Source organism: Trachemys scripta, chromosome 9 (genome assembly GCF_013100865.1).
Source record: "Trachemys scripta elegans isolate TJP31775 chromosome 9, CAS_Tse_1.0, whole genome shotgun sequence".
Lineage (NCBI taxonomy): Eukaryota > Metazoa > Chordata > Testudines > Emydidae > Trachemys > Trachemys scripta.
This window is the reverse complement of record NC_048306.1, coordinates 61,785,507-61,811,760: the sequence shown is the minus strand read 5'-3', so window position 1 is coordinate 61,811,760 and position 26,254 is coordinate 61,785,507. Positions and strand designations below refer to the sequence as shown.

The following is a 26,254-nucleotide window of genomic DNA, read 5'->3' as shown; positions in this document are numbered from 1 at the left end:
CTCCAGGGCCTCAAGGACTCGAGAACGCTCATGCGCCCCCTGGGGATGCATGTTGCGGGCCCCCAGCGCAAACCATTTAGGCCGCAGCCCCAGCCCTTCTCCCCCCCCCCCCCCCCGCCTCGTCAGAGACAAGACTCGGCCCGGAGGCGAGGGCGAGGTGGTAGGAGAAGGTGGACCGGCCCTCAACCTGGCCAGAACCAAGGGCCACCTAGACCACCTTCAGGCCCCAGGCAAAACTTTTGAAGGTGCGGTCGAGGACGGCGCCCCAGTCATCCCCCAGGATCCAGCCCCCTCCTTTCGGGATCGTCTCTCCCACTTCCACCGTGCTTGGTCCCTTATAACTTCGGACCGTTGGGTCCTCTGCACGGTGCAAAGGGGATACACTATCCAGTTTTCTTCTATCCCCCCCTCCGACCCCCCTTCCCCGTCCCTCTTCAGGGACCCTTCTCACGAGCAACTTCTTATACAGGAGGTTTCTACGCTCCTGGCCATGGGGGCCATAGAGGAGGTTCCGATAGAGTTAAGGGGCAGGGGATTTTATTCCCGTTACTTCCTGATCCCCAAGTCCAAAGGAGGTCTGCGGCCCATCTTGGACTTGCGCGGACTCAACAAATTCGTAGTAAAGTTGAAGTTCCGCATGGTCTCTTTAGGGGCCATTATCCCTTCCCTCGATCCTGGAGACTGGTTCGCCGCCCTCGACATGAAAGACGCATACTTTCACATCTCAATTTACCCACCTCACAGACGCTTCCTGCGATTCGTGGTAAACACGGTGCACTACCAATTTACAGTCCTTCCCTTCGGCCTATCGTCGGCCCCAAGAGTGTTCACGAAATGTATGGCTGTCGTGGCAGCGTACCTTCGTCGGCAAGGGATACAGGTGTTCCCGTACCTAGACGACTGGCTGGTGCGCGGTCGCACCAAGGAGCAGGTTCAAGCTCACGTCCACAGAATAGTGCACACATTCAACGAGTTGGGCATCCTACTCAACAAGGACAAATCCACTCTAGAACCTACCCAGAGAATAGAATTCATCGGCGCAGTTCTAGACTCCAGACGTGCACAAGCCATCCTGCCAGACAATCGCTTTGGCACCATCACGAACCTCATTCAAGGGCTCAAGGCCTTCCCAACTACCACGGTGAGGTCGTGCCTCACCCTGCTGGGTCACATGGCTTCCTGCACGTACGTAACCAGGCATTCCAGACTTCGGCTTCGCCCACTTCAAACCTGGGTGTCATCAATATACCGTCCACATCGGGACAGCCTGAACATGGTGGTCACGGTCCCGAACTCGGTCCTGGCCTCCCTCACCTGGTGGCTAGATCACAATGTGGTCTGCGAGGGGATGCCATTTCACGCCCCACAACCCTCTCTGCACCTGGTCACAGACGCGTCATCTCTGGGTTGGGGCGCCCATCTCAACGAACACCATACCCAAGGCCTGTGGACTGCACCCCAGTTAGCCCTGCACATCAATGTTCGGGAACTGATGGCGGTGCGCCTGGCGTGCCAGACATTCCTCAATCTCCTACGTGGCCGCTGTGTGTTAGTTTTCATCGACAACACCACGGCCATGTTTTACATCAACAAGCAAGGAGGAGCACGTTCGTCAATTCTATGCCAAGAGGCCATTCGCCTGTGGGACTTCTGCATCGCCCACTCAATCCATCTCACGGCATCGTACCTCCCTGGTGTCCAGAACACTCTAGCGGACCGACTCAGCAGGTCCTTCCAGACGCACGAGTGGTCTATCCGTCCGGACATCATACATTCCATCTTCCAGAGGTGGGGGTTTCCCCAGATAGACCTGTTTGCATCTCGAGACAACAGGAAGTGCCACGTGTTCTGCTCCCTACAAGGTCGAGCTCCGGGCTCCCTCTCGGATGCGTTTCTCCTTCCCTGGAAAGACCACCTGTTTTATGCCTTCCCTCCGTTTCCGCTGGTCCACAAGGTACTGCTCAAATTGCGCAGAGACCAGGCACAGGTAATTCTGATCGCTCCAGCGTGGCCGAGACAACATTGGTACATCACACTGTTGGAACTCTCGGTTCAGACACCGATCCCGCTTCCATTATGTCCGGATCTCATCTCTCAGGACCATGGCCGGTTGCGTCACCCCGACCTGCAATCACTCCGCCTCACGGCGTGGCTGCTCCATGGTTCTCCCAGGCAGAGCAGCAATGCTCTCACTCTGTCCAACAGATTCTGCTGAGCAGTAGGAAGCCCTCAACACGGACCACGTACCTGGCCAAGTGGAAGCGGTTCTCCTGTTGGTGCGAACAACGAGCCACGTCCCCGTTGCAGGCACCCATTCCTCTCATTTTGGAATATCTCCTCTCCCTAAAACAACAGGGGTTGGCGATATCTTCAATCAGAGTTCACCTGGCTGCTATATCAGCCTTTCACCCGGGGGAACTCGCGTCCTCGGTATTCTCTAACCCGATGGTCGTTAGATTCCTCAAGGGCTTAGACCGGACGTACCCACAACAGCGTCAGCCCGTCCCGACGTGGGACCTTAATCTGGTTCTCTCCAAACTCACAGGTCCTCCATTCGAACCACTAGCCACCTGTTCACTTTTGTACCTATCCTGGAAGACAGCCTTCCTCGTAGCCATCACCTCAGCAAGGCGCGTTTCTGAACTCAGGGCGCTTACATCCGAGCCCCCTTATACAGTTTTCCATAAGGATAAAGTACAGCTTCGTCCACATCCTGCCTTTCTCCCTAAGGTGGTTTCTCCATTTCATATCAACCAGGACATATTTCTCCCGGTCTTTTATCCCAAACCACATGCCACTCGCCAGGATCAACGTTTGCATTCCCTGGACGTACGAAGGGCCCTGGCCTTCTATATTGACCGCACAAAGCACTTTAGAAAGACGACGCAACTCTTCGTTGCAGTGGCCGACCGAATGAAAGGCTCACCGGTCTCCTCACAACGCCTATCCTCCTGGATTACGTCTTGCATCCGGACTTGCTATGACCTGGCAGGTGTCTCAGCACCGCACCTCACCGCTCACTCCACGAGGGCCCAAGCCTCCTCGACTGCTTTTCTGGCACATGTTCCAATCCAGGACATTTGTAGAGCGGCGGTTTGGTCATCAGTCCACACGTTTACAGCTCACTATGCACTAGTGCAGCAGTCCAGGGACGATGCTGCTTTCGGATCTGCGGTTTTGCACACAGCAATGTCTCACTCCGACCCCACCACCTAAGCTGGGCTTGGGAGTCACCTAATGGAATGGATATGAGCAAGCACTCGAAGAAGAAAAGACGGTTACTCACCGTTGTAACTGTTGTTCTTCGAGATGTGTTGCTCATATCCATTCCAAACCCGCCCCCCGTCCCCACTGTCGGAGTAGCCGGCAAGAAGGAACTGAGGGGGCGCCGGGTCGGCTGGGGTATATATTCAGCGCCATGAAGGCGCCACTCTAGGGGGCTCCACAGCCGACCCGCCGGTGTTGCTAGGGTAGAAAATCTTCCGACGATTGTGCACGCAGCGCGCGCACACACCTAATGGAATGGATATGAGCAACACATCTCGAAGAACAACAGTTACAACGGTGAGTAACCGTCTTTTTTTGTAATTTTAAAATCCAAAGTACAGTACATTGGCAAATGAAATGAGGAAAATAATTAATATATGTATCTCTACACCATTTTAGCTTTTCCTTGGTCAACTTGTTATAGTAAAATTGTATGGACCATCAGTCAATTTCCCCTTTACCTCAGGTTCCTTAAATTTCAAGGATCAACATGTGGGTGTTGATTTTGTTGAATTTAAACTCTGAAAATCTGAGGATCTCTGTTGGAATAATGTTTGCTAGACAGGATTTAACAACACTGAGGTAGGCTAATAGTGAGGTGATTTGGACCCCTGTTAGCCCCTTAAAAATATATGTTGTGTGTGTGCGCGTGCGTGCGCACGCACGTATGCACGTACCCAAGATATGTATACTGTTACTTGTGTACTTATGAATCATCAATATTATGCAGTTAATTGTAGTAAATGACACAGCAGTGTTAACCTTTATGGAATCCCTAAAAATAGTTATTGGGAATGTAGATTTTCTGATGATGTAGTTGATGCGAAATGCATTGATGCTAATGCATATGCCCTGGAATTTCTATCTCCAAAATGTTAGGACCTTGCCATCACCCAGTGTTTTATTTTCAACACTAAGAATCTCTGATGCATTTTACTTTAGCGCTCATTGGGAAATCCCAGTCTATAATGCAAAGGAGTTAACCAGTATGTATAACTTTTGCTTTATAGAATTGTTGTCTTACAGTGGCATGTGTGTGTTTAAATTATCTGTGGAGCTATAGCCATTTTCTTGGCATATTAAGCAATATCCAGATACCTCAGTGTTGGTACAGAGAGAGAGCGCACAATGAATGCCATGTGATTTTATAAGTCTTAACTAGTTTAAGCAGACCATGCAATATTCTTCTCTTAAAGGTTAATTAGATTAAAACACTAAAAAACCATAGACTAATCCATATTTAGGGTTGGTCAAAATTTTCTGAATTTAGATCTTTGGATCACCTTTTTTTTTTGGTAAAATTCTGTTTTAGACAAGGGGGAAAAAAATAACTTTTTTTTTTTTTAAACACTATTCTACCCACAATGGATCATAAAGCTTATTATTTTAAAGGGCGGGGGGGAGCTTTCAGGTAGTAAGACAAATAGTCCGGATTCATTTCTAAAGAACAAAGTGTGCTTACTAGATGCTTTTCCTTGTATCAGGTTTTCAACCAATGAGTTAATGTAATAGGTGCACCCATAGAGAATACTGGTTTAGAAACTTGAGAGGAAAAAGTTCATTGTTGACAAATACAATGTATTGAAAGGAATAATTTGTATTACTCATGCTCATCATTGAGTTTGAAAGTAACTAACTACATGGAAAACGACTTAATGTCATTGTGAACAGCTCAATGGAAATTTTTGTTCAATGTGCAGTGGTAGTCAAAAGCAAACAAATGTTAGAATGTATCAAGAATTGGATAGAAAATAATACTGAAAATATGTCATTCCCTGAGCCAATGGAATGTCCTCATGTGGCATAGTCAAATGATCAATCGTGATCACCCTATTTCAAAGAGAGAGAGCAGAAAGAGAAGGGTCCATGAGATGATGAGAACTATATGGAGAGGGATTGATAAAATTGAGACTGTTTAGAAAAGAGACAAATAAAAAGAGAGATGTCATGAAAAAGGTAAATTGTGTGCTTTCATTTATCCCTTTTCATAATACAAAAAAAGGGTACATTAACAAAAATGAAAGGCAACAAATTAAAACTGACAAAAGGAAATACTTGTTTCATGATACATGATTAACCTACAAATTCTCTTACCAGTAAATATCATTGAGGCTGACAGTATAATATGATTTATATACATAAGTTTTTTTTTTAAATTAGCATCAACGTTAATATTAATCATATTTTAATACATAATCAACCGCTAACTCTCAAAAATTGGAAACTTCTTCATTGCGCAGTTTATTCTATAATTATCTGTAACAGGTTTTCTTGCATCTTTTTCTGAAGCATCTAATGCTGTCCATTTTCAGAGAGACTGTTGGACTAGATAGATCACTGGTCTAAACAATTCATATCTGTAACTTTTCTTAGGACTCTCTCAATCTCGGTCAATTTCTTCATCTGACATTCTTAATTGTGTTATGTTGCATTTCTTAACGAAGAAAAACTCTGAACTTGATTGACTTGAAACAGAGACTGATGTACTAATTACATTTTTGATATCTTGCACTTGTGCAAGATGATGGAGTAGAAAATTCAATTTTCATAAACAAGCTATTTCTGTGTTTAATTTTCATGACTAGCATAAACTTTCTGAAAGTTCTACCTTTCCAGGTGGGAGTGTACCATATGCTATACTTGAGCTAATTTTCTGTTTTTAATATATTCAGTCAAAAGCTTGAATCTCCAAATATCTTTGACCTATGTTGCAGCAAAACCTTTACAGTATAACTAAGTCTGCTTTTCAGTTAGAACCTGCTCTGAGATGTAGATGTTGGGATAGAAGTGTTTTCCTAGTGTCTTACTTAACCACTAATAGTTCATCTTGTTGACGCTTTCACTGTAAACTTTTCTTACTTGTCTGAGCTTCCTAAAATGTTCGGTACATACTTTTTTTTCATAAACCTTCAAAACATAATTTTATTATACCTGCTGTGAAATCTTTTACTGAGATAGTTCTTTTCAACATGAAAGAAAGATAGGTAATACTTTCTATATAGGTCTAACTTTGCTGTTAGAATTAGTCCATACAAATGTCATTTCTAAATCCTCTGCCCAACTTCCATTTTTAGTCACCCCACTAAACTTTGGGCTGGTCTACACACAGGTTCCATTCCCAAAGAAACACCAATATAGTTACAATGGCATGTGTCAGTTTGGATCCCACTGTAGATGCACATGTGCCTCATGTCTGCAAGACTGGATTTTTTTTGACTGGCAGCGTCCATAGCTGTACATGTGCCCTGTGCCGCCTCATGCTGCTATATTAGGGCTTAAAAGGTGGCATGGCCTCTGCTCTCCCTTGGTTCCCTTTTACCACCAGTGGCAGTAAGACTTACCCTAGCTGATGTCTGCGCTAGTAGACCTTAGATCGGGGCGGGCAAACTTTTTGGCCTGAGGGCCGCATCGGGTTTCGTAAATTGTATGGAGGACCGGTTAGGGGAGGGGGTCGTGGCCCAGTCCCCACCTCCTATCTGCCTCCGTTCCCTCCTCCCCCCCCCACCCCCGCAGGACTTCTGCCCTATCTAACCACCCCTGTTCCTTGACGGCCCCTCTGGAACCCCTGCCCCATCCACACACCCCTGCTTCCTGTCCCCTGGACCTCTTCCTCCCTATCCAACCCCTCCTCTCATTCCTAACTGCCCCCCCCCACCCTCCCGGACTACCTCCCCCATTCAGCCCATTTCCTCCCCGACCACCATGCACACCCATGTCCTCTGACCACCACCCCAAACTCCCCTGCCCTTTATCCAAGCCTCCCTGCCCCCTTACCATGCTGCCTGGAACACCGGTAGCTGGCGGTGCTACAGCCGCGCTGCCCGGCTGGAGCCGGGCCACTCTGCCACCACACTGCACTGAGACCGGATCAGGCCGGGCTCTGCAGCTGTGCTGCCCCAGGAGCTCACAGCCCCGCCGCCCAGAGTATTGTGCCAGCAGCAGAGCGAGCGAGCCAAGGCTGCGGATGAGGGGGAACAGCAGGGGAGGGGCCGGGGGCTAGCCTCCCAGGCCAGAAGCTCGGGGGCTGGGCAGGACGATGGCCTACAAGCCGTAGTTTGCCCACCCCTGCCTTAGATCCAAGCTTCACATAACCCTCGTAAAGTACAAGCCACAATTGAGGACTTGTTCTTTGCTGGCTCAGAATTGTTCATTGAAAGAACTGACAGTGTCGTACTCTTGCTGAAAGATCCAATGGTGACTTTATACTTCTGGGGATCTGTGCTACTTTATACTTCTGGGGATCTGTGCTCCTCCACCCTTTTGAAAGGCTTCCTGCCCTCAGCTTGCATATCAGCAGAGGCAGCATATACAGTTTTACAATAGACAGAATGCGCTGCAAAGGAGCATTTGAAGTACAGTAGGGGACAACAGCTTTCTCAACCTTGACTCTAAACTCTGCTACACTGACACATCCTCAGATCGATGAGGTGTTGAAGAGCAGCACCAGAACCAGTCCACAGAATATGACCACCTTCCCCATCCCTCTTTATGAATCCTTCTCATAGGAAACTATTGGAAACAGAAGTGGCCTCATTTAGGAGCTGTAGAAGAGGTTCTCCAGGAACATGAGAAGAGGCTTCAAACTTCTGGTACTTCTGAAGAAAAAAGGAGGTCTTTATATATAGAAGCACACACTCACTCTCACTCGCAGGTTACGCTTGCTTCCATTGCTCCAAGCTCAAGACTGGTTCATGGCTCTCGACTTATAGGATCCTTCCACATCTCTATCCATCTGTCCCACTAGAAATACCTAAGGGTCACAGTGGGTTTCAACCATTATTAGTACAGGTTTCTGCCATTTGGTCTCTCCATAGCATCAAGAGTGTTCACCAAGTGCCTGGCTGTAGAGATGGCACATCTAAGAAACCAGGAATCCCCATCTAGGCAACTGGCTGATAAGAGGAAGGTCCCAGGAAAAGATTGAAACAGCCCTAGATCATGTTCTTTCCCAGTTTTCTCACTTGGGATTCCTGGTGAGCTACAAGAAATTGTCCTTCACAGTTGGTAGAGTTAATAGGAGCTCTAATCAACTCCAGATCAGCAAAGGTATCTGCTGGAGGACAGGTTCTGGTCCCTTTAGTCAATTAGTGCATGACGTGTAGTCAAATTGACAATAGCGCATACATGCCCTGAGCTTTTAGGCCATATTTTTGTATGCGCATATGTGACATCACTTGCCAAACTTAATCTGTGGACTCCACAACACTGTTCGAGGACCACCTACTCCTATCCAAGCATCATATGAGCAGATGAGTTATAGTTTAGCCTCATGTCCTACAGGATCTCAGGCGGTGGCTTAGATCCACTGAACATGAGAGAATACTCTTTTCAGTTTCTCTCCAGTGATTATGCTAGTTACAGATGTCAGGAACAGATTGGGGCACCCAATTGAACCACCTTCAGATGCAAGACTCATGGTGTCAGAATCATCTGAAGCTCTACATGAATTCATTGGAACTAAGGGCTGTCAGGCTAGCCTCTGTAGCTTTCCTGCCTGTTCTTCAAACTTTGTGGTGCAGACAGATGGCACATGGGCAGAGCACTATATATAGTGGCAGTGCACTATATAAACAAACAAGGATGCCCTCAATCATCCCATCTCTTTTTTAAAGCCATGAAGTTCTGGGAATGGCATCATCAGCATGCGGCAATCTTGGTAGCTCTAAATCTTCCAGGAGTCAGCAATGACCTGGCACACTTTGAGCTGGAACTTAACTAGTCTTGAGTGGTCACTGCAGAAATCCATTCTTGACCTGATATTCCACCAGTGTGAGACCCCCTACTGTAGATCTTTGCCACCGTGGACAGTTTCATATATAGGGACTTCTGTTTCAGAGGGGATGTGAACCCAGCCTCCCTTCTAGAAGCCTTTTTTCATTTGGTCTCAAGAACTCCTATGTTTTATCACTGATCCTTCCCCCCTCTCTCCCCCGATCCACAGGATAATATGCAAGATACGATGAGACAAGTCTACAGTTATGGTAGCCCCTACTGGCTGAAGCAGCTTTAGCTGTTTGATCTCGTGCATATGTCCAGCCAGCCTCCCAGTATGCCTTCCCATGTGTCCAGACATACTGTCTCAGAACCAGGGTCAAATACTTCACCCAGATCCAGTGTCATTACACCTAACTGCCTGGATGTTGATTGGATGAGTAAGACTGACAAACTACTCCTTATAGGGTCAGGAGATTGTTTTACAAAGCCAAAAGACCTCCAACAAGAGGACTAATTCCTCAAAGTTGAAAAGATTTTTTTTTTCCCCATGGGGGCAGCCCAAAATTCAATACAGGTCCTGATACCAAAGATTCTGGTCATAGTGCTCCTAAAACAGGCAGGATTGGCATTTAGCTCTAGTCTACCTAGCTGCAGCATCAGTGTGATATGCTCGGATAGTCATTTTCAGTCTTCTCTGACTCTACAGTGTCAAAGTTTCTCAAGGGCCTTCTTCATCCCTGCCCTCCAATTAGAGACCCAACTCCCACATGAGACCTTCACATTGTCTTCCTGCAACGTATGGAATCTCCATTCAGACTTCTATCACAGTGATCATTATACCACCTCACCATAAAAACTTTCTTTCATGGCCATCACATCAGCATGGAAAGTCAATGAACTCCAAGCACATATGACAAAAACATCCTTCGACAGGGACACAATGGTGGTGAAATTGCACCTTAAGTTCCTCCCTAAAGTGGTCTCAGTATTCCACCTGAACCAGTCTATGATCTTACTGCTTTTCTTCCTGAAATTGCATTCTTTGCAGGAGAAAAGAAGCTTCATACTTCGGATGTTTTCAGGGCCTGCTTTGTTATCTCAACAGGACACAGCCTTTCAGGCTCTTTCCACCCTCCTCTGCATGGTCATATCCAGCGTGTTGAAAGGTCAAGCATAGAAATATCAATACACACAGTGTATTTCCACTTTCTATCAGTTGGCTAACAAGCCTTTTCCTCCCGACTAATGCACACTCCAGCAGGGCACAGGCAGCAGCTTCCGGAACATGTCAGTCCTCGAGATCTCTAAGGCAGATGCCTGGAGCAATCCATTAACTTTTGTCAAGCATTATGCACTTGACATGGCTGCCAGGGCAGATGCCAAGTTCAGAGGATAAGTACTTCAGTCTCTGTTTGACTGATATAGACAAGACACTCCCTCACACTATCCAGGTACTGCTGCAGGTAGATACTGCTTGCTGGTCAACTTGAGTGGAGTTCCACACTATCACGTACTCAGAATGGTTACTTACCTTACAGTCACAGGCTTTTTGAGATGTAGTCAATGTGGATCCTATGACCTGTCCCCTATTTCCACTTTTAGCACTCCTCAGCAGTACACGCCTTGAATTGCAAGAGAACTGAAGGAGGTTTGTGGCCACTCTGCCCTTTATGATCTTGTACAAGTGCACAAGGAGGCACAGAGGTGTGTGGCCCCAGCACAAATGGTTTGTGTGTCTCCGGTCTTATGAACAAAGGGTTCATGTGAACCTATAGTGGGATCTACACTGTGTACAGCATTGTGAGGAGTCATGATTAGAAAAAATACTGTTACTGTATTATAAAAAAGTATAGTTATTGGTACGATCCCCTAGAGTGCACTAATTATAAACCAATATAAAGATGTTTGTACACATGTAGCTTTTTCCGTAGGGAACTGTGTGTAGACAAGCCTTATCTTTTTTTCCTCTTATAGCAATGGTGATAGCTATTTTTTTTTTTTTTAAGTTAAGTTACAATAGGGACGATTCCTAGTCTTTCCTATCCCATAGAACCTAGATACTGCAGAAGAAGTCAGATGGCTCCAGCACAGTGAAGTACATTAATACTGTCCCTTTGACAAACTATTTCCTTACATTGAAGAGAGATGTTTAAGCTTTAACTTGTGTTGAAAAAGAATATGTAGTTGAAATCTAAATGAGTTATTTGACTGAAAGATTACATGACAAACTATTAACCCACTTCCTTCTACTTCCTTAATTAATTATCAGTCAGACTACCTGTGTGTTGTGCAGCTGTCCCTTTTCTCTATGAAAAGGTACTGTTACTTAATTTTATGTAAAGAACTGAAGTCTGTCCCATATATTTAACATAAATGTTAGTGATTAAATGGTGATGATTTCATTCTCACCTTCCTCTCACCCAGATTGATTCTCCAGTGGAAGCTCAAAATAGCGATTCTCTCTCTATGTCCAGTGATTTACTTGATATTTTACTTCAAGAGGATACATATTCAGGCACTGGCTCAGCTTCATCGGGAAGTGGTGTATCAGCAGCTGCTGAGTCGTTGGGATCTGGATCCAACAGCTGTGGCATGTCAGGGAGCAGAACAGGTAACATTTACTGGTTAAATGTAATCATGCCTTGTGAAACATTAAGAGGGGGATTGTGAGCTATTACAGATATCACTTTGACCTCAAGAGCTTTACAGTAAAATCATACTCTTTTTTTTAAATCTAATTTATAATCATAATCTTACGACATTTAAATTTCATGTAGCTTTATTTGTCTCGGGCTGCTGTAATGGCTTGTTGAAAATGGAGAAACGTTGACTTCTGTTTAAATGTTTTTCTTTGGGCTGCATTTGGAACAACTAACATATGCTATCTAAGTTGTAGAGAGGCTGTGAGGCCAGGTAGGAAGATACTTGAGGTAATCGTGACAGATCAATAGATGAGGTTTTTTTCTTCATTTTCTTAAAAGAACTAATTTAAACTGTTTCTTTAGCTGCAGTTCTTAGAATAATAATAAAAAAAAGCTTCTGGGTAACATTGTCCTGTGTTCAAATACTCCCTCTAAAGTGTTCAGTCCTATTTTGAATTGGATTTTGACTACAGATAGTGTGATAGGGTTTCTTTCTTAGCTGCAGTCTTTTCTGGGTAATAGCAAATAGGAAGATGAATATGTATTCTATTGACCTTCCCGTCCCTCCCCCCCATTCCAAACTTTCTATTCCATGATTGGCAGCAACAGCTATTGTGGGAAGCTTCCCTCTGTAGGATGTAGGACCTGGTGGGCAAACTTTTTGGCCTGAGGGCCACATCGGGGTTGCGAAACTGTGTGGTGGGCTGGGTAGGGAAAGCTGTGCCTCCTCAAACAGCCTGGCCCCCTCCCCCATCCGCCCCCTGACTGCCTCCCTCAGAACCCCCGACCCATCCAACCCCCCCTGCTCCTTGTCCCCTGACTGCCCTGACCCCTATCCACACCCCCTCCCCCCAAATCCCACGCCTATCCAAGCGCCCCTGCTCCCCATCCCCTGACCCCCCCCCCATCCGACCATCCCTTGCTCCCTGTCCCCTGACAGCCCCCCAGAGCCCTCTGCTCCTTATCCAACCCCCCCACCCCCTTTACCATGTCGCTCAGAGCGGCAGGAGCTTGCGACTGCGCGACCCAGCCCAGCTGGAGCCAGCCACCACACCCAGAGTGCTGGCGGTGCGTGGCACTGAGGCTGCGGGGAAGAGGGGACAGCAGGGGAGAAGCCAGGGACTAGCCTTCCCAGCCAGGAGCTCAGGGGCTGGGCAGGCCGTAGTTTGCCCACCTCTGATGTAGGAGGTTAACACAGATGATCTGCTCAGACTTTTAAGGGGGGTTCTCTATTGTACATCTCCATCAGGCATTTTGATTGTCTAAAAGGGTATGCCTGTTATGGAAGAAAGCATAGTTCAAACAATGTACTAAAATGGAACATTTGACATTTATTATAAAAGCTACTTTTTTTTATTTTTAAAGGCAGTAGTGAGACAAGTCATACCAGCAAATATTTTGGAAGCATCGACTCCTCAGAAAATAATCATAATACAAAAAAGAACACTGAAATGGAAAACAGTGAACATTTCATTAAATATGACCTTCAGGATCCTATCTGGTTACTGATGGCAAATACAGATGACTCTGTTATGATGACTTACCAGATACCATCCCGGTAACTCTTAAGTATTTTTATTCCTGTATGAGCTAAGAGGTGCGATTTCACTAAAGATTATCTGACCCTGAATGGACTAAGCAGTTATGTCATTCTGCTTTTCAAGCTTGCTCTCTTTTTAGTGTGCTTTCTATTTACTAGCCTAAAAGATTAGAAAGATGGATGTATTTGATAGCTATAGAAACAAGGATAAGTCCAATTCAGTAGGATTAATATGGTCCTAAACTATAGTATTGGCTGAGGATGTTGTACAGTTACTGACTGACAATTATCAGAGGGGTAGCCGTGTTAGTCTGAATCTGTAAAAAGCAACAGAGGGTCCTGTGGCACCTTTGAGACTAACAGAAGTACTGGGAGCATAAGCTTTCGTGGGTCAGAACCTCACTTCTTCAGATGCAAGTAATGGAAATCTCCAGAGGCAGGTATATATCAGTGTGGAGATAACGAGGTTAGTTCAATCAGGGAGGGTGAGGTGCTCTGCTAGCAGTTGAGGTGTGAACACCAAGGGAGGAGAAACTGTTTCTGTAGTTGGATAGCCATTCACAGTCTTTGTTTAATCCTGATCTGATGGTGTCAAATTTGCAAATGAACTGGAGCTCAGCAGTTTCTCTTTGGAGTCTGGTCCTGAAGTTTTTTTGCTGTAAGATGGCAACCTTTACATCTGCTATTGTGTGGCCAGGGAGGCTGAAGTGTTCTCCTACAGGTTTTTGTATATTGCCATTCCTGATATCTGACTTGTGTCCATTTATCCTCTTGCGTAGTGACTGTCCAGTTTGGCCAATGTACATAGCAGAGGGGCATTGCTGGCATATGATGGCATATATAACATTGGTGGACGTGCAGGTGAATGAGCCGGTGATGTTGTAGCTGATCTGGTTAGGTCCAGTGATGGTGTTGCTGGTGTAGATATGTGGGCAGAGTTGGCATCGAGGTTTGTTGCATGGGTTGGTTCCTGAGTTAGAGTTGTTATGGTGCGGTGCGTGGTTGCTGGTGAGAATATGCTTAAGGTTGGCAGGTGTCTGTGGGTTGTCATAGGTTCCGCTATGGGTACCCGCATGGCCCCACAATATGCCAACATTTTTTATGGCTGACCTGGAACAACGCTTCCTCAGCTCCCGTCCACTCATGCCCCTTCTCTACCTACGCTATATTGATGACATCTTCATCATCTGGACCCATGGGAAGGAGGCCCTGGAAGAATTCCACCATGCTTTCAACAGCTTCCACCCCACCATCAACCTCAGCCTGGACCAATCTACACGGGACGTCCACTTCCTGGACACGACCGTACAAATAAGCGATGGCCACATTAACACCACCCTATACCGAAAACCCACCGACCGCTACGCCTACCTTCATGCCTCCAGCTTCCACCCCGGTCACACCACACGATCCATCGTCTACAGCCAAGCACTGAGGTACAATCGCATCTGCTCCAACCCCTCAGACAGAGACCAACACCTACAAGATCTTCACCAAGCATTCTCAAAACTACGATACCCACACAAGGAAATAAAGAAACAAATCAACAGAGCCAGACGTGTACCCAGAAGCCTCCTGCTACAAGACAGGCCCAGAAGAGAAACCAACAGAACTCCACTGGCCATCACCTACAGTCCTCAGCTTAAACCTCTCCAACGCATCATCAGTGATCTACAACCCATCCTGGACAATGATCCCTCACTTTCACAGACCTTGGGAGGCAGGCCAGTCCTCGCCCACAGACAACCTGCCAACCTTAAGCATATTCTCACCAGCAACCACATTTGTATACTTACAAATCCTTTTAGTCTGACTAGTGAGACCTCTATCAGTTGGAGTGCATGGATTAGTGAGGTGATTGTAGTATGCAAATCACTATACTCTTGCTATTTCACTTAAAACCTACACATTCAAATGCTTGCCTCCTGTCTAAATCCTTTCCTCACCCTATAAACACACACATTCCCTGCTCCTCACAAAGCCCCACCCTCTGCACCTTAGGAAGGATAAGGACCCACAAGCAGTGAGTAAACCCTTAATTTAAAACATTTGATTTGGATTCTCCTCCTCTATCTGTCTTTCAGTAACTTATCAAAACTGCAGGTAGGTGTGTGTGAAAAGAGAAGCTCCTGTGAGGTTGGACTTTGACCTCCAGATTTATAAAGCCTGGGGCGGTGGTTAACTTTAGTGCTCCCTATTACACTAAGTCTATATTTATATCAGATTATGTCTACACTACAAATGCTACTGTGGTACAGCTGCACCAGTAGTATAGACCTTACTACAGCAACAGAAGGTGTTTTTCTGTCACTGTAGTAAATCCACTCCCTTAAGAGGCGGTAGCTAGTCTTTGGTCAGCCTGACTGTGTCTATAGTGGGGATTAGGTCAACCTAACTCATCACACAGAGGATGACATTTTTCACAGCCCTAAGCGCTATAACTAGTTTGAGCTAAGTTTTAGTTGTAGCTCAAGCCTTAGAATTTCTAAGAGTAGCAACAGTTGCAAAAGTATATTGGTTTCAAATATTGTTCCAGTGTCTAATAACCAGAGATTTAAACCCACCAGCATAGAGGCTGATGTGAAAGATAGTGGAAGTGCAACACCTAAGTGAGAAGCCAACCTATTCCTATTCCTGCTGGCAGGAAAGGAGAAGGTACTTGGATTCCTACCAGGGTGCTGTCCTTTGACTCTGCTTTGAGGTTTCATCTTCCATATCAGCAAGTGACCAGTAAATGGTCAAATTTAATTAAACACTCCTGAACCAAATTCCCTACCCCCTCTGACTCCTGGAAAGGAGGAATGTTTTCTGTATCTCTGTCACTTGTAATTCCAGAGTTGCCTGACTGTGCTGCCTGTTGTAGAGAACAGGTCTCCTTTTTTCTGTTCTAACCCCCATCAGAAAGCCAGACTCTTTTTTGAGTGCTCCTCTCTAGTTAATACCTCTAGTGCCTGTATCTGCCTTAGCTCAGAGCTTTCTTAAGCAGCAGCAGAGTGCAACTGACAACATTCTTGTCAGTTTCACAGATGCTGCCAGCAGGTTTCTGAAGAGTCACTCTGAAAACAGTCTGTTTTCACTGCTGCACTTCAGGAAAGCAATGAGTTAGCAGCAGAGGCACAGGAGTGGTCTGTCTGCAAACTTGGGAAGATGCTGACACAACCATAACATCTTTCAGACTTACAATTGGTCATAAATTTAACGTAGATTCATTGGGGGTGAGGGGTGAAGCTTTAAAATGTTAGCTTTCCACAAGATATTTGTATGTGCAAGCCAGATAAAAATTAGACTTTAGGTCCTTAAAACTGTGAAGTTCAATTTCTAAATACATTTATTTTAGAAATGTGGAAATGGTTTTAAAAGAGGACAAACAAAAACTAAAGCAAATGCAGAAATTCCAGCCAAAGTTTACAGAAGAACAAAAAAGAGAGCTTATTGAAGTTCATCCATGGATCCAGAAGGATAGACTTCCAAAAGCAGTTGCTAATTCAGTAAGTTTAAATGTATTAATACTACTCTTTATTATGTAAGTCTTTATTTGCTGTTGAGAGACTCATTTTTATAGTTGTTACACAGAAAACTTGATCAACTACATTGAGAGACAGGTTTAATTCCAAATTTTAGTGCAAAAATCTGGAGTTTGTTTAACTTACAATAATTACAGATTGTTGCACTAAACGTGGTAGGGCTCAGCGCTGTTCTTCTAGCCTGCAACACACTTCTTCTCATGCTACAGGGAATGACAGTCCAGAACATGTTTGCAGGGTTGTTGTAGCTTTGTTGGTCCCAGGATATTAAAGAGACATGGTGGGTGAAGTAATATCTCTTATTGGACCAACTTCTGTTGGTGAAAGAAAAGCTTTTGAGGCTCAAAAGCTTGTCTCTTCCACTGACAGAAGTTGGTTCAATAAAAGATAATCCAGGTCATGACAGACAACACAACAGCAATGTTTTATGTCAGACAGCAATCCATCCCCTTTTTTGCCAAGAAGTTGTTTGTCTCTGGAACTGATGCATTTACCACCACGTTATCCTAGCCAGCCTACGCTTGGCAAGCTTACAGAAGTTTTTAGTGGTTCCCCTCTGGTGTTATCTGGACTGGTAATCTGCTAAGTCACCCCAATCCTTGACTCGGGGAGCCAGCCTTATCCTCCTCTGCTGTGAGAACCCCCACTCCTGGGCTGTTCATGCACAGCCTCTAGCATGTAAGCTGCTCCTTGGATTGTGCTACTGAATGAGACTAGCTAATATCTCCAGTCCCAGACACAACCCTAGGAACCTCTGTCTTGCAGTGTCCAGTTATGCCCACTGGTCACTGCAAGCTTATATGAGTTCATCAGTTTAACAAAGAAATTTATATGCACCAGGCTTGTTATCCCCAGGGGAGTCTCTGACACGCTTCAAACCAAACACACGGCTTAGGTAGCATAAACAAACAGATTTATTAACTACAAAGATAGATTTTAAGTGATTTATAAGTCAAAGCACAATAAGTCAGATTTGGTCAAATGAAATAAAAGAAAAACGCGTTCGAAATTGATCTTAGTGCCCTAACAAATTTAGATGCTTCTCACCACAGGCAGGCTGGTTGCCCTTCAGCCAGGCTCTCCCTTTGATCAGCACTTCAGTCTCTGGTGGTGGTGGTGTCCGTAGATGTAGGTGAAAGAGAGAGGAAGAGCATGGCAAACGTCTCTCCCTTTTATCATGTTCTTTCTTCCCTCTTGGCTTTGCCCACCCCTTCAGAGTCAGGTGAGCATTACCTCATCGCAGTCCCAAACTGACCAAAGGAAGGGGAGGTGACTCACTCAAGAGTCCAACAAATCCTTTGTTGCTGCCTAGGCCAGTGTCCTTTGTTCCTGAGGCTGGGCTGGGTTTGTCCCATATATGCCCCGATGAGGTGTGAACTGCCCCTCTGCTCTTGGAGAGTTTTTGCCTGGGCCTGTTTTAAGCCACGAGGACAAATTTTCAGCCTCATAACTATATACATGAAATAATAACCTACAACATTACTGTAACAACAATTACTATAATTTCACTATAACAACAATGCTCAGTGCATCATGAACCTTCTGAAGACACCTGACGTGACAAACTTTGCATTGGATACCACACAATCATATTATAAGGATGAACATGTGGGTGCAGGAGGTTCCCTCGAGGCACAGTGTGTCACAGACCACCTCAGCAGATGGTTCGCAAGTGACCACAAATGGACCATCAAAGATTCCATCATATAGAACAGGTTCTCAAACTGGGGGTCGTGACCCCTCAGGGGGTCGCAAGGTTATTAGGTGACAAGCTGTCAGCCTCCAGCATTTATAATAGTTTTTAATTTATAAGGGGGGATCGTACTCACAGGCTTGCTATGTGAAAGGGGTCACCAATACATAAGCTTGAGAACCACTGATATAGAACATTCACATATACAAAATGATTCTTCCTTTGACCTATCTGTATCTGCATCAAAGGTTAAGTCAGCTTAACTAATTTTTAACATCCCTACATGCAATGGCGGATTATCCCACGGGGCCCTTGCCTAGGTGCCCTGGCCAATTGGAGGGGCTCAGGAAAAATGGGCACTTCGTCCCCAGCAGACAAGGGGCAGGGTTGGGGCCAGAGCCTCTCCGGCTGCCTGGAAGAGAGCCTGGCTGGGAAGAAGTGGCAGCCCGCTCCACGGAGAGCAACTCCATCCCGCTCCCTGCCCGGGCCTAGCTGCCAGGAAGGGCGGGAGGCAGCCAAATGTGCCGGGGGGAGGGGGAGATGGGACAGGGGAGCCGGAGAACAGAGAGAGCAGGTAACGTGGCGGGGGGGAGAGCATGGGCCCTGGGCTGGGGGCAGGGAGGAGACATGTAGGGAGGTCACGTGTCTTTCCCATTAGTTGGTGCCCCCTCCCCCAGTATAGGGAGGCACCAGTCGGCCCGGATAGCTCTGGGCAAGTGGGGTGCGAGAAGCCCCAGTGCCCTGAATCCCACCCCCCACAGAAGCACAGGGCAGCAAGGGAAGCCCCAGTGCCCAGTCCCATGCTGCGGTCCAGGGACTGGAGGAGCTCTGGCTCCCTGCCGTGGCCTCAGGGCTGGGGGAGCACTCACTCCCCATTGCAGCCCTAGATCCCGTGTGGGAGAAGGAGGGGGCAGAGCTTCTCTGGGCTTGGGCCTGCAGTGGTGGTGGTCGGGGGGAAGGGGCAGAAAAGAGCAAACGGACTGCAATGGGGAGTGGAATGGGGTGGGACGGTGGGTGGAATGGGTGGGGGAAGGAGCAGAATGGGGGCGGGGCTACAGGCGGAAGGTGTTGGGAAAGGGCTGCCCACTTGCTCTGGTCCAGGGCCCCACAAAACCTTAATCCACCTCTGCCTAAGTGCCACAGCTATGTCGACCTAACTTTTAAGAATTGGTTCACTTAATGCTTTATGAGGATATGTCACTATCGTATTTCTTTTGAAGGAGTGTATTTACTGTGAGGTCAACACACGAAGCCACTTTTATACACCATATGACGAAGAAATCCATGAAATGGAGCTTAATGAAATGATTGAAGCCAGTGAAGAAAACATCTTGGCTACCCTGAGTCAAATCAGTGAAGAACAAACCTAATATTTGGCAGTATTTAAAAAAGCAGCTGCTTTAAAATACAGTGATGCATCAGCATGTCTTAAAGGTTTTAAAACTTGTTTCTAGTTAAATGAATCTGGTTTATAAAACAAATGGATTTTTTGTTCTAGAAAAAGGTCATTTATGAATGAATCTCTTTGAATGGGGCAATCCCTTATATCTCCAGTACACTGTTGGAAACAAAAACCTTTTATTTAAAAAAAAACAAAAAAAAATTAGACTCGCACTTAAATGCCTAAAGCTTTTCTATAAATTGTAGAAGCTTTCATGAAAGCCTATAGATCTGGTAATCAGATTAATTAATACTGCAAAATACGTTGTTTAGTTATGTTTTCTTCAAATATCCACTTAGTAATAATGCAAGTTTAAATTGAATTTACATTTTGGAATCACTGTTAATTACTGAATTAGTCCACTATATTGAAGAAAAATATTGATACTCTGCAGATATTTTGATTCACAATTCCTATCCTTTCTCCAATTAGTTGATCCCATATTCTTTGTTCCCTTTCATGTTATTTAAATGCTGAAAATATTTTAATAGCATATTACCAACGTCAGTATCTGGTCATAAAATTTTTAGGTCACAGATTAAAATTGTGAATGTATGGGAGAACATAAAGGAGTGCCATGAACTTTGTAATGTTTTATTTTCATGACCATTGAAACGTTTGAACTATTCATTACACTGAAATATTAGTTCTGAGAATTTATATCTAGTATATGTTCAAAAACTTGAACCACAGAAAAGAACACTGCCTATCTACCACTGCCTGTTTGTTAAAGCTTGGTATAAGTTTGTGTACCCCTCTTTCTAGTTCGTTCCTTCATGAAGTTGGCCACCAGTCTTTCAATTCTGGCTAAATAAACATTAAACATACGTGTGTTCAGAGGGTTAGAGAGTTCTCTCAACTTCAAGATAGCTGTTATACACAGAAAAGGTTTTCAGAACAGTACTCGTTTCATTCTATTTGGTTACTGAGTGATCTTTAGCTATGTTGGTAGAATCCTTTGCGGTCAGGAAGTTTACTTGTAGTACCCCTGGAATTGTATGGATCTGGATATTTGTGCATTAGGTGCAGCAGCTGTTCTTTTATACTGCTTGGGAATGAGAAGAGGACAAAAAAGGGTGGCTTTGCCAATAAGTATTGAGATAAAGAACACTTAAGCTTCGAATACTTCTGGATGGCAGTACTGAGTCTGAAGGGTAACGGGAAAATAAAGAGGTTCAGCTGCAATCAAAACATTAGTTTTAATGTATCTTCACTTAATGTGTTTACAGTTACTACAACTGTATTTCTGGTGTTTTTCATCTTTATAGCTTGAAGGAAGAACTTATGAATCTCATGGTCACTAGTAAGTTGTGGTTCTATTTCACTTTAATGTTGTATGAAACACTCACCAGCACGATCTCATACTCCCATTGTTTTTAATAGTGTGAAAGAAGATCAAACTTAAATCTGTGTAAATATTAACTCAAAGGGGAAACCCAATTTAATTTTTCAGTGTTTATAAAGTCCAATGTACTAGATGTTTTGTGCAGAAATTAAGCCGTGCAGATATATCAGCATATTGCGTATATTCCATTATTACATGCAAAAATATATTATTTTAATTGGACCAGAGTGATTGAGAAATAAAGCTTTAAGAGTGCAATCTAAGTGTACAAACAACTTTCAGGGACTTCTCAATCATTTTGTAATTTTTTTTCACCATTAGCATGCTTTTCTGGTTATTTTTTTTTTTTAACATACATCTTGTAACTTAGTGAAAGGGAGGGAAAAGATGTATTTAGAGCATTTTGTAGATGTGTTTACACAACAACTTACCATTGTGTTTTTTAAAGTGTGTGCATTTACAGGGTAGTATTAAAATATTTTTCTGTAACTTTAAAATTACAAATCTCCACTTTTAGATAGGTTGGGAAAAATTATAACTTATGTTGTAATATGATTTGTGACATAACCTTTTGTCAACAATGTTTTCTGTACACAGTGCAATATATTTTGGTTTTGTCACTTGTGACTAATTTTTATGACTTTTTGCTTTTTAGAAAACTGGTAAATAAAACAGATATATTTTTAGCTGCCTTTTTATTTATTGACCTTTTACAGCTGGGGGTAACTATATGCCAGTTATACCTAACATATGTAAACTACTTTTTCAAACATGAAGATTATACAAGCTACTAATAGCTTACTGTACCAAAGCAGATAAAATGAAATCTTTGCTAATTTCTCAAAATAGTAAACTTAGTGTTCAAAATGGAAAAAGCAGCGTTTGCTTGCTGAAAATGTGGGTTTAGTGGTTCTGGGATTCTGGACAAAGTGACTGGCAGGGGAAGCACCTCATTTGACTTCAGTATGTTTGAATGTGAGTTAATGGGCATTAGCTGTTCAAAAACACCAGAAGGCGATGTTCTCTGGCTTGTTTTTTGTTAAATGTCAACTAGACTACTATCATTACTTCTTCTCTCGCCATCCTCTAAATCCTTGTAATGAGCAGGTGAGGAAACCAGAATTCCAGTTTCATCCCCTGAAACTCAGTCATGTTTAATCACTATTAGACACCCCTTCCTTTGTGGTGTTAGTAATGCTGTAGAGGATTAAAACCCAACACTTCAAGCTAATTTACTTTCCCTGTGTGTGTGTGTTTTCTATAAGTTGAACTTTAGCTTAACTCACAGAAATAATAAATTTTGAGTTTGTTTATAATCAGTTTCTAACTACATTTTTGCATTCTTGTGCCCTCGCACAATGCTACAGTGTTTGAGTTGGGATTGTTACTTTTTAAAAAAATTAGTTTCCACTGGAGTGAAAATAGTTCTGTTGGCTTTAGAGTTGATTAAAAGCTTTTTTTTTATATATAAATCCTAAATTTGGGTCCTACCGCAGGACAACAGATTCAAAACTATTAGACTCTGGTTTTTAGAATTGTGTATCTATTTTTCACAATTACCACAACTGGATGCCAAATTCTAAGCCTTAATAATAGAGGTGCTACAAAAGGTTAAATGAAAGGGTAGACATATAAGGTTTCTCATAGAATCTTGAAGCAAAGAGTAGTTCCACATTGATCAAAATGCAGTGTGTATTTGTCTACTGTATATGGGAACTCTGAAGTCCTATAGTTCTTCAAAAGAAACCCATTGTATCAGGGAGAATTAATATAGTTTCCAAAAGCCACATAAAGGTAAAAGCCCCTCCTCCCCTTTTTTTTTTTAAAGTGCAGATTTTTTTAACTGCTTGAAAGAGTGGGGTTTAGGGGTCAAGTGTGCTGGATTGAGCTCAGTGCTTTCTTTTAAAGTAAATTGAGCTTTCCTTTTAATAAATAAATAAAAATTAATTGTGGAGACCAAAGTTAGCTTATCCAGAGTTAGTGTAATCCATACAGCAGCAGTTCAGATTCCCCAGATTACTCCATTTAGTCAGGGACTTTCTTAGGTGTGAGGATAAATTGGCCTACTTTGATATCGATTTTCCTTTATATTGGCTACTTTCCAGTATTATCTCTGTTATCTGCAATTTTATATATTCGAGTGTGTTGATTCTTAGAAAAGTTGGTATATGTTGCCCAGAGAGTACATTATCTGGTACTCACAGAACAAAGACCATGGGGAAGATCCAGAAAAAGGTGGAGGAAGACACTGAAGGAGGACAAATTTTGGAGTCAGCTTGGAAAACACACTCAATAGGAACGCTTGGATACAAAACAAAAGCTGCCCACCCTGACTAACAGGTGAAGAATTCTTACAGAAGTGTGGATTGTGTTGTGTGAGAGGTGTATGCATGTCAAAAGAAGTACCGTATTTTCCGGCGTATAAGACGACTGGGCGTATAAGACGACCCCCAACTTTTCCAGTTAAAATATAGAGTTTGGGATATACTCGCCGTATAAGACTACCCCTCTTCCAACACACACCAAAAAAAATTTAAAAAAACATCAGATTTGATTTCAATATGGTAATTTTAATTCAAATGCTTATGACATGCAGGTACTTAGCAGGAAAACTGTCACTTATAAACATAAGGCTGTTTGTCATCAAACATGTAAACATAAAACAGTGCAAGTGGATTAAACTTTTCCTAATTCGCTCTAAAGCTGAAAGGAAGGATAAGACAATAAACCCATGGGAGCTGCCATGCTGTTTGTTTTCTAAGCTGTCAACCAAACTGGAACTGATGATGATAGGAGGAAGATGACAAACAAGAGAGAGAGAGCAAGTGCCGGGCAAGTCCCTGGCGAGTTAGCAACGCCCATCATAACTGCAAGCTACGGTATTTTTACAGGTTTTGCTGGCGTGACAGTTTCCCTTTAAAAGCCTTCAAAATCCTCCTGTTCATCATCTGATATCATAAGTACATCAATGACATCTTGTGATACATTTGTAAGGCAGTCATCATATGGATCGAATTCCGTATCAGATGGTGTGGTCTCAGCTTCGGCTTCCTCTTCATCTTGCCACAAGTAGTCGTCCTCCATACCATCTAATGAATTTGATATGCCACACTTCTTGAAAGACTTGATTACTGTTTCTGCATCAATATCATTCCAGGCTTTTATGACAAACTTGCACAAAACATCCAACTGTGGAGCACGCATGTTTCCTCCTTTTGTGAATGACTTTTCGCCGCTAACCATCCATTCATTCCACTGTTCTTGAATGCGATCTTTAAATGGCTTGTTTAGGCACACATCCAGTGGCTGTACCAACGATGTCAATCCTGCAGGAATAACTGCCGCATCTGTGTTTAGTCTTGCAAGCATTTGCTTGGTGCTGGGAGTTAAATGAGCCCTGAACATATCCCACACCAGTAGACTACATTTTTGAATAAGTCCACCTGGTCGCCTGCTCCATACATTATCAAGCCATAGCTTTACCCCTTCTTCATCCATCCAGCCTTTTTCATTCACATGTACAAAACAACCAACAGGGAACTTGAATTTCGGCATTGTTTTTCTTTTAAAAATAATCATTGGTCTCAGTTTGGCGCCATCAGCTGTGCATCCTAGTACCACTGTAAAACTGGACTTCTCATGTCCTGTTTTAATTAAAATTGTTTTTTCACCTTTTTGATGGACAGTTTTATTTCCAACCATATCAAAATTCATTGGCGTTTCATCCATATTTCCAATACTACTTAACGCATAGCCATGTTTAGTGCGCTGTTGTATTACGTATCGATGGAAACTATTTACTTTGCTATCAAGATCTGCAGGTAATTTTGGGGCAATTTTCATCTTTTGCCTCAGTACCATATTATGCCTTCCCATGAATCTAGTACACCAGGATACAGTGGCCTTAAATCTGTTGCTGTGATCTGGGTTAGATTTGGCCCACTGAAGTGCAAACAAATGTATTTTATTTCGTGTCACTACATAACCGTTTTGGCGATGCTCATTCACCATGTCTGCTACATGTTTTTCGAGTTCTGGCCAATGTGGAGTGCCTCTTCTTAATGCACACTTACCCCTTGGCATACTCTTTAATGCTTTTTCATTTGCTTTCCAGTCCCGAACCATCTTTTCTGTTACTCCATATTGTCTTGCAGCAGCGCAGTTATTATGTTCCATGGCAAAGTTTACAACTTTAAGTTTGAAACTGGCTTCATATTTCTTTCTTCTTGCTGGTGGAGCCATGATGGGGTTTTGACTGTTGGATATTTGTATACTGTACTGTATGTACTGGTGCTATACTGTATGAACAGGTACAGATACTGGTGCTGTACTGTATGTGGTACCCAGTATACAACAACCAGCCAATCAAGGCAAGCGATGTACCTTACCGGCGATTGGCTGGTTGTTGTATACAAAGCCTGCTTGGATTGGTCAGCTCTCCCTGCCTGCCCAGCCCTCCCTGTCTCCAAGACTATCAGAGCGGTAGCGCAAACACGCCTCTTTCACCCGTCTGGCCCGCCCTTGTATCCTATTACCTCCTTCTCTGCCTCTCAGATCTCGCACATGCGCGCCTGCGCCGCTTCACTGCAGTCCTCAGGAGCGAGATCTGAGAGGCAGAGAAGGAGGTACGGTAATAGGATACAAGGGCGGGCCAGACGGGTGAAAGAGGCGTGTTTTTCTGGGCACAGCGCCGCTCTATCTCTTTTTTCCATACCCCGGGCGTCCCGGACGCCTGTAGCTTGCTCCGCCCTTCACTTACACCTTCCCGGTGAGGTGCCCCCTCACCTCGTCATCGGGCGGGGATGCGGCCGCGGCCGTTTTTGAGCTCCCCCCACCATATGCGGCGACCGCAGATTCTCCAGTCCGGCTCGGAAGTTTCAGCACCCGCCCTATAAGACGACACCCGGCGTATAAGACGACCCCCGACTTTTGAGAAGATTTTCCTGGGTTAAAAAGTAGTCTTATACGCCAGAAAATACAGTACTTTTGGCATGTTCTCCGACAGCATTAAAGATGAGTGGTTTTCTGTACATTGTAAAACTGTTGGGAATAATTAATCTGCAGATTGGAGCAATATCCAGTTGGAA

General features: G+C 44.1%; 1 protein-coding gene across 20 annotated transcripts in view; it reads left to right on the top strand.

Annotated features, from left to right (window-relative positions):
* Positions 1–21,853, top strand: part of PER2 (period circadian regulator 2) — an 86,557-nt gene extending 64,704 nt beyond the window's left edge. For 18 of the 20 annotated variants that reach the window (XM_034782499.1, XM_034782497.1, XM_034782489.1 and 15 more), the window contains 4 exons: positions 11,407–11,593; positions 12,990–13,182; positions 16,502–16,652; positions 19,602–19,751. In XM_034782499.1, coding sequence (XP_034638390.1) covers positions 11,407–11,593; positions 12,990–13,182; positions 16,502–16,652; positions 19,602–19,751 — 681 coding nt within the window. Of the gene's footprint in view, positions 1–11,406; positions 11,594–12,989; positions 13,183–16,501; positions 16,653–19,601 lie in introns of all 20 variants that reach the window. The other 2 variants (XM_034782502.1, XM_034782501.1) reach the window with 1 other exon arrangement.
* The last annotated feature ends 4,401 nt before the right edge of the window (positions 21,854–26,254 follow it).